Below are 12,948 nucleotides of genomic sequence, written 5' to 3' on the forward strand. Positions count from 1 at the left end.
CCCATAAAGCTTTTCCTTCTCATGTATTAGAGCCATAACTAATGTGAGGCTGTGACTAGCTAAAGGAGTAAGCTTGAATAGATATTTTAAAATGTATTTCCTCTTATTTTACATGAAAATTTTAGGAAAATGGCTGAATACACCACTAGTAACTCTCTATGCCTGACTCTTTTTAGGTATAGATTAGCTGACATTAAATACAGATGTACATTTTCATTAAAACAAAAAATCCTTACAAAAGACCTCTTTTTCCCCCCATTTTAAGGTATAATTTATAAATAGTAACAAATGCAGTTGTACAACCACCCCTACAAGCAAGATACAGAACAGTTCCTTCACCACGTAAATTCCCCTGTGCCCCTTAGTAGTAAACCCTTCTCTCTACCTCCATACGCTGGCAACTACTGATCTGCTTTCTATTCCTTTAACTCTGTTTAACTCTGCTGTTTCAAGAACACTCTATAAAATGATATTATACAATATGTAGCAAAGGACTCTTAAATTTCATGCATTTGATAAAAAGTTAAGTAACTAAATAAAGTGTCCATTTTAATGTACTGATTTCTATTTTCTGAACATAAAGGCAGTAATAGATATATAAAATCAAATTACCCCTGACTAGTACAACTCAAAATAGGTATTACCCCAGGGAGTCTTTTGAATATATAGATCTTTAGGACTTCACTTTCAACATATTGAATGAAAATTACTCATGTGGACCCTGAGAATTTAGTTTTTATTCCATTCTCCCAGCTTGATTCTGACTGTTCCAGCCAGATTTGGGAAACATGAATCCAGCAGACATTCACTACATGAAATTAATTACCAGACTGTAAATTATGTGTAGTGATGGGATCAAAATTCAGAGGTTGGGAGGGTCTTTATCTAGGTGACCTTGTCCTGAGATGTGGCTACCATTTACTGACTGCAGGGCCTTGAACAAGTCACTTAAACTCATTGAACTATGGCCTTCTCCTCTGTCATGCCTGAGTAATGATGCCTACTTCATTGGGTTATTTTGGGGGATTCAATGCATATAAAGCACTTAGAATGGTACCTGGCACACTCAGCACTGCTCATCTTGCTGGTATTACTATCATTATCAGCATCATGCTGTCCTAAGCACTTTACTTGTCTTTCTCCATAGCTCTGTATTTTGGTCAGTTTCACTATTTTTAGCCCTTCCTCTAGAGGTGACCAAAGTAAAGAGAATCCATCTTTGTAGTAGCCTAACTATTATTCAGGGTAGTGCAAAGCTAACAGAATTCAATGATTGTCTCCAACCCTCACTTGTACCTTGTAACAGCCTTAAAGATACCAATGGGGACAAAAAGTGAATCACTGGAAACTCTTACTCTTTTTCCCAAGGGGTTACTGGCCAAATACAAGCAAACAAAGGGGAGGAAGAGAACAAAGGGCCAGAATAAAGAGAAAAAAAATTAGGATATCTGTGTATTTAGGGGAAATCTAAAAATTGACTTTATTCATTAGCAGTTTCAGATGTATACACATGTATTTTTATGCTACAGTTTTAATTTAAGCCCTGAAATACAGAAGAGTGATGATATTTGGTTTTAAACAAAGAACAACTCCTATTCTCAAAGAATTATGTAATGCTCCCAACACCAAGGACCAAGGATGATGATTAAAGACAACACTGAAATTCACAACCCTACCTGTTCTCAGCATCAGCACTGCACTTTGGGGACATCAATTCAAACGATTTGGTAAACTTCACCACCTGCAGCACAGAAAGACAATAAACCCAAGTCAGTTAAAGCTTTCTCACAGTTTAAAATAAAGCAATAAACATTTTTCATCTTCACAATGATGCTTACAATAATTGGAGATTAAAGAGAGATTTTAAGTGGAGAAATCTTGAGGGACAGGAGAAAATTCTACACTACATTTTGTACTTTTCTTACATGGCATATATTGCTGAACTTTTAATATATTCTTTAAATATGTCTATATTTTTACAACGAGGTGTAAAAATCCTGTGGTAGTCAGGCAAAATGACGTCTCATTTGAATATAATTTTTTTTTTTTTTTACTGCTTTTAACAACCCAGTCACCATCCATGGAGAACTTGGCAGAGACAAAACACCCTTCAAAAAGAAGCCCTCCATCAACCCCAGGCTCCTGAAGCTACCTTCCCTGGATTACCATTGTTACCATTCCCGAAGGGTAATGAAGAGGAGGACACGTTCTTCAAAGATCATCCCTAGTGTGAACACGTCCTCCCTTACCTGTCCAGTGAAACCAGCACACACGGTACAAGAGCCTGATCAAGACCCAATACACTGAAAGGAAACTTATTTAACAGAAAATGTAAAGGCAAGTTTTCTTTTATCATTAGCTACTATTGGGTTCTCACTATAAACCAGGCCCTACATCAGAAGCTTCTCTGACTATTTAATTCCATTATCACAACTCTGTAAAGCAGAGATTTTTGTCCTCAGAGTATAGATGAAAAAATTAACCCATAAATTTTAAGAAACTCGCTCCATTTCACACAACTAAATGGGGCAACCTAGATTAAAGCAAGTCTGCCTGACTCCGTAGTGTCACCTTTTTCAACAACAGTAAAAATACTGAGTGGGAAAGGCACCATTTCTGGACTTTTTGACAAGATATACCACCTGATAGAGAAATGAGTCCCTATACTGAAAGGAGTCAGCTGAATGTCACTGGATGCGTCCAAGGTTGACATTTAGATTTGCTTTCGCCAGATGCAGTCATGCTTCAAAGGCCATTTAAATTAACCACTTATAAGGAATTGATGGGCATTTGAGAAAATGATTTGGAAACTGAGACCAGATTAAATATTAAAATAGCTTTATCAGTGAGGTAATGAACCCAAACTAAGAAAATGCAACATTAGGAAAAGAATAAAAGAAAAGAAAAGCCCATCGCAAAGAAAACTGTGTGTGACTAGCTGAATGCAGGGCAGTGACAATAGCTCAACTAAAAGGAAATACCCTTGACAACTAGAGGACATATTTCATTTCATGTTCTAATGTGAACTAATAAGCATTTACAAAATCACTCCTTGTGGCAAATTTTATTTTCCAGAGATGACCACAGCAGTATCTCCCATCCACATTCTTCTCTACAATATGACCCTGCCACGCTCCTACCAAGTGATAGGGCCTATGTTTCCTCTCCTTGAATCTACATGGGCTTCAGATCACTTCAACAAATAGAATATACAGAAGAGATGCTATGTGCCTTCTGAGGTTGTCATAAAAGGCAATTGCAGCTTCTGCCTCATCTGACAGAATACCTGTGCTTGGAGCCCAGAGAAGTCCAACTACCCTGAGGCTACTGTGCTGAAAAAGAGCCAACCATAAAGAGAAGTCACATGTAGGTGCTCTGGTCAGCAGCTCCAGTCTTTAAGTCATCCCAGCCCAGGTGCCAGACACATAAGCGAGCAAACAAACCTTCAGATGATTCTAGTTCCCAGCCATTTAGTCACCCCTGATCTCCATATTTTTCCAACTATGGCCCCAGATACCCTGGAATGAGGCAAACCATCCTGACTGTTCCCTCTCCAAAGTCCTGATCCACAGGATCTGTGAGCATAATAATGTGGTTGGTTTAAGCCTCTCAATTTTGGGTTTATTTGTTACAGAGCAAAAGTAACTGGAACACTTATCTTAACTGAGGACTTAAACAGAAACCAGTCACTTAGAACACTCAGAAGTCTTGATCCAGCTGCCATATACTTGGGTTTCACAAGGCCAGCAAGCCCCATAGAGACTATTTGCCATCATCAAATAATAAAACCCTCAAACTATACCCTAAATAATTCTTAAAGTTAAAGCAATAATAGGATAATAAGTAGAAGCATATCATTTATGTTTGCAGAATGGGAAATAGTCACAAATTTTAAAAGAGAAAGTCCTATAGCTCTGCTTTGATCTCTCATCGTGATTTCTTCCCATTATTTTGTTAGATGACAGTAGATTCTCCTATTTTTATCGTGTTTTAGGCTGTTGCCATGAACTGAATGTGTTCCCCCCAAATTCAAATGCTGCAACCCTAATCTTCAATGTGATGGTATTTGGAGGTGGGGCCTTTGAGAGGTAATCATGTTGTGAGGATGGTGCCTCATAAGGGGATTAGTGCTTTTATAGGAGACAGACAGCACCTGCTTCTTCTCCTTCTCTGCTCTGCTACATGAAGATATGACGAGAAGATGGCCATCTACAAACGAGGAAGGGTGCCCTCACCAGACACTGGATCTGCCGGTGCCTTAATCTTGGATTTATGAGCCCTCAGAACTGGGAAAAATCCATATTCGTTACTTAAGCCACCCAGTATATGATAATATGCTATAGCAGCTCAAGCTAAGACAATCGTATCCTACCATTTTCCTGTAAATCTGTACAAGGCATTTTGTAAACATTGTGACCAATCCTTTATGCATGTATCGATGCTTACAACATCCCAGCAACGTAGATATTATTATCACATTTTATTACAGGAAAATTAAAGCTTAGAGGGGCTAAGTGGTTTTCCTGGAAACCATACAACCAAAATGTCGCAGACATAGGATCTGAACCATGTCGCTCTAATTCCACAGCTCCTAATTTCCCCACTACTCGCTGCTTTCATAAACATAAAACAGAAAATTATTTGGATATGACTCCTCCAGAGCCTGAATGCTTAAATTATGCCTTTATTTATTTATTCTACAAAAATGTATTATCTCCTATATGCCTGAATCTGAATAAACACAGATGAAAAGTAACCTGAAGTAAAACACTTGGCTTGATATAAAACAAATCAAGTTATCAATAAACTAATAATTGTTTCTACATTTGGAAACCAAGAAAGTCATATCTTGTCATTTCCTGACCTGATAGATGAGATTAAATTCTCCAGTATTACTAAGAATACTTCCCTTAGCTTATTTTTTACTATTGATTAGAATACTTTACAACTCTGAAAGGACAGATGTTAATTTCTGAGAAACTGATAACAATTGGGTTGTAAATGGGGGAGTAAGTCCCCTCTGTGGGGAGTTTAAGGATCACTCTGACATGGCCATAAAAATCACATTCAGAAAGGTAAGTGAAATTAAAGGATATATTACACTCTCAGGACTTGGGGGAGGGGGCACAGCATGCCCAAAGGAACATACAAAGTCACCCAGAACCCAAAGTTTGGTCACTGCAGGCAGTGAGAGAGCAGAGCAAGGACCCATGGGTAAGTGCCTTTGTTGAGGGTCACAGGTAGGGTGATTTGTGGCGGTTGGGAAGCATTCCCCTTGGGTAATTTGAATGTTACTGGGTCTACGTGGAAAGGAGAGAAGAGGTAAAATGGAGGCATCATCATGAGGCTTATAGCTTGAACACACACGTTGAGGATAGGTACCCAGAGATGGGCAATAACCAGGTAGAAGTTCAAAACAAGCAGGGCGAGTGCCAGCACTCATGAAGCCATTGTGGCAACAAAGAACAGCTTGACATTATAAAAATGATTTCTGTCCTACAGTAATGCAAATGAATAATGAATTTTATCCAAGCAGAAATGCAGATGATTTCTGTGCAGTAGAAGAGATAAGCCCATAGTTACAATTTTATTGTCCTGGATGACAGGAATCATTTTTCAAAATCTAACCTAGCAATGTTGTGCCAGCATTCTTTCAGTGCCTGTTTTAGAACGGACTACTACGTTGCTGGCTTCTCTCATTAGTGAGTTAACTACATCTGTGATACATGTTTGTTTTAGATTTGTGCAAGGGTTAGGTTTTTAACTTTTTGAAAACTGTTATTTGACGCAACAGATATATACTGAGTGTCTGCATGTGTCAAGCAGCGGGGATACACATGTTTAATTAAAAAAAAAAAAAAAGAAAGTCCTTGCATGCATGGAGCTTACTTTATTAACAGGGAGCTTAATTTGTCCTGGCTCCTCAAAACTAGTGCTCCTTGGAATAAAAAGTGAAATTTCTGTTTTCCATACCTTAAGAAACAAACCTGGGAAATATCCACAGGTTAAAAGAGAATAAAGATTTTTTGATAATAATAATAATAATAAAAAAAACCAAAACCTCTGAGGGATAGAAGTTTACAAGAAACGGAATAGAAAATCTTGAAATTTTAAAGCTATAAAACTTATAGATCTAGAATCACAAAGAGAATTGATAAAATAAACAAGTACCTCAATGAAATGTCAGAATGCTTGAACTCTTGAAATGTAAAAGAGGACTTTTTAAAAAACTACCAAAAGGAAGAAGCACTTTTTTCTAAAATGTCAGAAATTTTCATTCTAAGATAAATCACATACTGAAAAGAAAAACAGGGTCAAATATCTTGTTTTATTTGTTTTACTTTCTAAGTTCATGTTTAACAGAGAGAAAGTCAAGAATTATGCAGCTTTCAACTTCAGCACTCCGTATCATGGAGAGTACTAGTGGTGTTCCCAAATAGACCTGCGCATGGTGTCCTGATCAAAGTCAGACACTGGAGTCATGAACCTTGGTGTTGACCTTGTGTGTAGTAAAGAAGTAAGCTTATCCAAATAAAGGCCCTTGTCTCCTGGGAGGTAACCTTTAAGCCCTTGGAATGTTCAGCCTTGATAAAAGTTTCCCTGTGTGCCTTGGGCCAGTCAGAGAGTAACAATGTGACTTTGAGTGAGAACTTTGAGACACACCAATAATGTGATTTAGGGTGGGAGCTTTGGGTTATGTGGTGGAGCATGGAGGGCATGGAGACTGAGGGCAGCTATGTGAGTGGCCAAATAGGTTTTGGTGGCCAAGCACCAATAAAGACTCGATGCCAAGGCTTCAGTGACCTTCTCTGCTTGGCAATACTTCATGCATATCATCACACATCACAGCTGGGAGAAGTTAATGCTCTCCATGACTCCATGGAGGGAGAGCAAGTGGAAGCACCACTTTTGGAATCTTTCTGGACTCTGCCCATGCATCTCTCCTTCAGCTGACTTTAATTTGTCTCTTTTCCAATAATAAACCATGTATGTGTATAATAGCTTTCAGTGAGTTCTGTGAGAACTTCTAGCAAATTATTGAGTTTGAGGGTGATCTTGGAAACTCTTGAACTTGTCACTGGTATCAGAAGTGAGAGCAGTATTAGGGCAGCATTAGACTATGTTCTCTAACTTCACACCTTGTATGCTAATCCTTAGGTTCCTATGTCTTTAGAAGAAAAATAAGCATAACACTAATGTTGACTTGTCTTTGGCTAAATATCCAATGTGTATCAAGTACTGGTTGGCACAGAGAGATACAAAAGAAATAGGAAATAAGGTCTCCAATCTTTGAAGAATTAATATTTTAAAGGGGAATTTTTTTTTAGCTTAAGGGTCAGAAAAAATTTCTTGATATGTTGATGTGATTTCTTCTACTAAACCAGCAGATTAGAAAATCTATTAATTTTTTCCTTTTATATTGGCTGCTGGGAAGTTCAGAACAAAGCTTTAGGTCAAAGCTGTACCTTTCTGCAGCATAATTTGGTTTTGAGTTGGTTGATTTGATTTGGTTTTCCTTATGACATCTGTTTTCTCTTTCTCCCTTTATATTTGAAATTTTGCCTTTCAGTTTATTATGTATCTGCAATACAAAAAGCACTCAAAGAATTTGTTCACTATGAATTTTTGTGTTTTTGCCAAAGGGTGCCTTAAAATGCTTTTGGAATTAACTGAGTAAAAGTACAAAAAAGGAGATGAACTTACATACTTGAAAAATGTATAAAGTATATAAAATAGCTTTACACATGAAATAACACAAATTTGCTTACGTAAAACCAATTACAGTTGAACAAAGCTACTGTGGGCCATTAAGTTGTATAAAAAAGTATTTTTCAGAGGCATGGAAAGGGACTCTGGAATGGTGGGTAACAGAAATACAACATATAAGGGTCTACAGCTGACAGCAAACAATATAAGAATAAAAGAGCAGCAGGCTTGAGTCCCATCAAGAGCATGATAAATTAAGCAGAGCAATGAAACTTGAGAACAAATCCACTGCTGACTGTAAGCCAGCTAGAATCAAGAAAGTGGCAAAACACTATTCTTGGCTTCATAAGGTGTGTGTATAAAATTAGTCTGGTTCCGAGCCATCGGACTATGAAAGGCTTCAAAAACATTCTTGAATAAATCTAAGGTTGTCACAGAAATCCTAGTCTAAATCATATATTCAGGAACACAGGGGCTGCTGGTGGAATTCCTTTGCAGATTCTCTGTATTTAGGGCAATTCGAGATTATGCTCACAAGCAAATTGACCCTCCAAGTCACCAGAATATTGAGTCCATAAGGCAACATACACATGGGCCTTGGTCCTGGATGAGGACAGCAAGATGAACAGCAAAGAAGTACTACAATTCTAGAGATGTACACTGGTCTGCTTACCTCCCGTTCCTCCAGAGTAGGGATAGGCAAAAACTCTGTGGGCCAAATCTGGCCCACTGTCTGTTTTGATAAATAATGTTTTACTTGAACAGAGCTCACTGATTTAATTAGGTATCTATGGCTGCTTTTTGCAATGACAGCAGAGTTGAGTAATTACAACAGAGACCATATGGACCACAGAGCCTAAAATATTTACTAGCTACCCCTTTATAGATAAAGCTGGCTGACTTCTGATCCAGAGCCATCTCTAAGCCAAGTCAGAGCCATCACGGAACCAAGTCAATTAATTATTTTCTGCTAAACTGTTAATGGCTGATGCTAGATTAATGTATTCATATTCCTATGTAAATTATCTACAGTCAAAATCTCACCTGAAACAACAGTGCGAGGATAGAAATTTTAAGCACCAGGGCAAGTGGTGGGGGGTATAGTTGAGGGTATGCATATGTCCCAGTTGTCATGTCCCACTCTAATTAAGCTGTTATCCTGGGACAATTCTTAAAAGTACCCCCTTTCACTCTCAAAAACATCTTTGTTTGAAAAGCAAAAATCTAGGCAGGTATGAACAATTTCTATTTTTAAAAAGAAGGTATTAAAAATATAATGCAACCACAGCAAAGGAAACCATAAGTAAAACAAAAAAACAACCTACAGAATGGGAGAAAATTTTTGCAAATGAAACCGACAAAGGCTTGATCGCCAGAATATTAAGCAGCTCATACGACTTAATAAGAAACAAACAAAACAACCCAATCCAAAAATGGGCAGAAGACCTAAACAAGCAATTCTCCAAGGAAGACATACAAATGATCAATAGGCACATGAAGAAATGCTCAGTATCACTAATTATCAAAGAAATGCAAATCAAAACTACAATGAGGTATCACCTCACACCAGTCAGAATGGCCATCATTCAAAAATCCACAAATGACAAATGCTGGAGAGGCTGTGGAGAAAAGGGAACCCTCCTACACTGCTGGCGGGAATGCAGTTTGGTGCAGCCACTGTGGAAAACAGTATGGAGATTCCTCAAAAGACTAGGAATAGACTTACCATATGACCCAGGAATCCCACTCCTGGGCATATATCCAGAAGGAACCCTACTTCAGGATGACACCTGCACCCCAATGTTCATAGCAGCACTATTTACAATAGCCAAGACATGGAAACAGCCTAAATGTCCATCAACGGATGACTGGATAAAGAAGATGTGGTATATTTATACAATGGAATACTACTCAGCCATAAAACCTGACAACATAATGCCATTTGCAGCAACATGGATGTTCCTGGAGAATGTCATTCTAAGTGAAGTAACCCAGAAAGAGAAAGAAGAATACCATATGAGATTGCTCATATGTGGAATCTAAAAAAAACAACAACAACAACAACCCCCCCGACACACACACACAAACAAAGCATAAATACAAAACAGAAATAGACTCACAGACATAGAATACAACATAGGATAGAAACTTGTGGTTGCCATGGGGGCAGAGGGTGGGAAGGGATAGACGGGATTTCAAAATTGTAGAATAGATTGACAAGATTATGCTGTATAGCACAGGGAAATATACACAAGATCTTATGGTAGCTCACAGAGAAAAAAATGTGACAATGAATATATACATGTTCATATATGACTGAAAAATTGTGCTCTGCACTGGAATTTGACACATTGTAAAATTATAAATCAATAAAAAGTGTTAAAAAATATAATGCAACCAGGTAGAAAATTATTTATAGTCCAACACCTGGGATAAAAAAATGAAATAGCAAAAACAACTATTTTTGATGCAATTTAATGGGATATGTAGTGTCACCATGGAGATTATGACCAATAAAAAAGAGGTGAAAGCATAAATAGAAAAGAATAAAATTCATGTTTTATTCTTGACTTGGACCAATTTGATGGTTCTGAGTTTCATTAATTTTTAAAAGTGTACTCTCTAAATCCAATTCTGATTTTTTTATTAATGAACATAGATTAAATAAATACACACACTCACATACACTAAGTAAAAAGAAAATATCAGAGAAATATCAGGCATGGTTTACAGGTCAATGAAACTGAACAAATGGTTCCAAGCTCCTGTGGCTGTTCATCAGCTGTGGGCATTACACCCTGGGGACGCAGTACACATGCCACAGTGAAGTAAACAAAACATCCCCAAGCATCTCTGACTGTTCTTTGGAAAAGCTCCATGGACACAAGTCTTTTTGATTTGGATAATTATCAAGCACTAGTTGGTCTGGTTTCTCTCTGTTTTGTTTTGTTCTGTTTTTAATTTTAAAAACAACAGCTATACTCAGAGATATTCCTACTACCAAAAAGAAAATAGAAATGATCTAGCAAGTAATTACCTTTTGTTTTATAAAAAAATTCCTATTTTTCTCATAAGAGGACTACTATATAAGGCAAAAGAATGAATTAAATGATCATCCACTGTCATCCTTCTTGGTAAATTCCTCACTTAAGCTGATGAGTAATCTACTCCAGTCACTTATTTACTCAGTCAACATTTACCAAATGCTTAGTGTACCAGGCACTGCGATAGGCTCTAGAAATTCCAAGGGGTGTAAATCAGATCCTGTCCTTGAATTCACACTTAGTACAGAGGGGGAAACAGGTCACAAAGGTACAATTTCGCCACAATATATGTTCAAAATTCTACAAGCACATAGAGGAGGGTTTGAAGAAGTCTTCATGTGAACTACGTCCTAAAGGGGGAGCAGGCATGCTCTAGGCTGAAAACTGGGGCAAGCTTTCCTGGCTGAGGGACTAAATCAGTCAAAAAACAGAGAGAACACTCAAAATGATTTAATGGAGACTAATTCAATAAAGGGACTAGGTAAAGAAGTATGGGCAAGATTAAAAGAAAACAATAAGGAATGGTGAAGTACTTGAGGACTAGACACTTTGGAAAGTAGTTAACACCTCTATGTCTGAGGGAACATAGGAGAGAGTGAGGGAGAGAAGGAGAGATGCAGGAAGGGAGGGGACAATGTCACTGGTGCCCTGGGGGAGCTGGAGCTGTGGAGAGGGCCTTGGAAGAATCCAGCCACCTCTACAACTGGCAGAGAAAGAACAAAGGGAATAACTACCTCCAATCTCTCTCTCCCCCAGCTCTGAAATCTTCTGCTGATTTCTCTTGTTTGTCAAGCTCAGTGGACAAGAAAGCCCAAGTGGCACCATACACAGCGATTAGCCTTCAAAGACACTGAGCTAAAGAGAGAGAAACCAACAGTAGATGGGGCAGCAGGGTTTGCAGAGAAGTCAGTCCAGAGTTGACAGTGTTGAACTTTACCTGAAATGGTAAAGTGCCCCCAAAATGGTATAATGATAAAGAAACACCCCTACTGCTTTATCTTTCATAACTGGCTAACCTCCAAGGACCATCCTGCCCTGGAACACTTCAAAATCAGACCTGTCTCCATTCTTCCTCATGACCCCGCTAGGATGCACAAATGATGCAGTGACTCCTTTGTCTATATGCTTCTGTAAAACCCCAGGCATCCTTTCTTTTCTTTGAGATGTTCCTTATAAATGAATATTCTTCCTATTGCAATAGCCGGGATGAAATGGTCTCCTTAATTGTCTGGTGCATTCTGTCTTTCACAGGAACGACGTGCAAAGATACAGAGGCCAATACACGCGTAGGCTGAGCATGGGGAGAAGAGGTAGAGGAGGAAGACAGGAACAAAGCGAGGCTGAGGGCCAGAGAGGAAAGCCAAAAGTCAAGTTGGGAATGAGGTGATGGACCTTGAATGTTGGGCAGTTTGAACTTTACTGTGTAGGCAGCAGACAATTACCAAGTGTTTTTGAAGCATGGGAGAGGCAAATGCATGTTTTCGAAAGATAACTAGACGTCATATTAAGAACTGATAGAAAGAAAGGGTGCCCTCTTTTTGAGTAAAGAAATGAGTCAAAAGGAAAATTTCCAGGTGAGAGGTTAGTCAAGTCACTGTAAAAACAGGGGTGGAACAGGTGGGAAGGAAGGGCTAGAAATGATGTTTCAACAGAGAAGCAACAGAACTTAGAGATAACTGAATGTAAATGGTAAGAAACAGATTATTCTGTGGTTTTTAACTTTAGTTACTTATTACATGATGATTCTATTAACTGAAATAGAAATCTCAGAGTTGGTAAAGATTTGGGGCAGGATGTGGTGGAGATGGGCAGTGGGGACAAATGCTCGGAAGCTGGAGATTTTATACACAGATACATATACTTAACACATATAAGTGATTAATGATGAGTTGAGTTAATATATTAACATATAATTATCAATAAAGTGAGTTAATATATATGAATATATCATATGATATATTGAGATGTGATGAATGATGTGAGTATACAGAGATGTATATACATATATTTATGTAACAATGATTGTTGGGACAATCATCAGAATTCTTTTAGATACCTTCCATTTTGCACTCTAGAGAAAGCACTTGGAACAAAAATCAAATAGAATTTAGGCTTCCTGACAGGGAGATGGAAAGTTAAAGAAAGTAAGATGGGGAATGGAAAAGGAAGTGAAGTAGAAAGGAAAGCCTGAAGCAGT

The 12,948-nt window shown here is 38.1% G+C and overlaps 1 protein-coding gene across 1 annotated transcript in view; it reads right to left on the minus strand.

Moving 5' to 3' along the window:
• The window catches only part of PDE11A (phosphodiesterase 11A), a 327,689-nt gene that overhangs the window by 186,316 nt on the left and 128,425 nt on the right, over positions 1-12,948 (minus strand). The window contains exon 5 of the mRNA XM_010959959.3: positions 1,677-1,741. Within this exon, the coding sequence (XP_010958261.1) occupies positions 1,677-1,741 (65 nt within the window). The remainder of the gene's footprint in view (positions 1-1,676; positions 1,742-12,948) is intronic.

This window comes from Camelus bactrianus, chromosome 5 (assembly GCF_048773025.1).
Source record: "Camelus bactrianus isolate YW-2024 breed Bactrian camel chromosome 5, ASM4877302v1, whole genome shotgun sequence".
Classification (NCBI taxonomy): Eukaryota; Metazoa; Chordata; class Mammalia; order Artiodactyla; family Camelidae; genus Camelus; species Camelus bactrianus.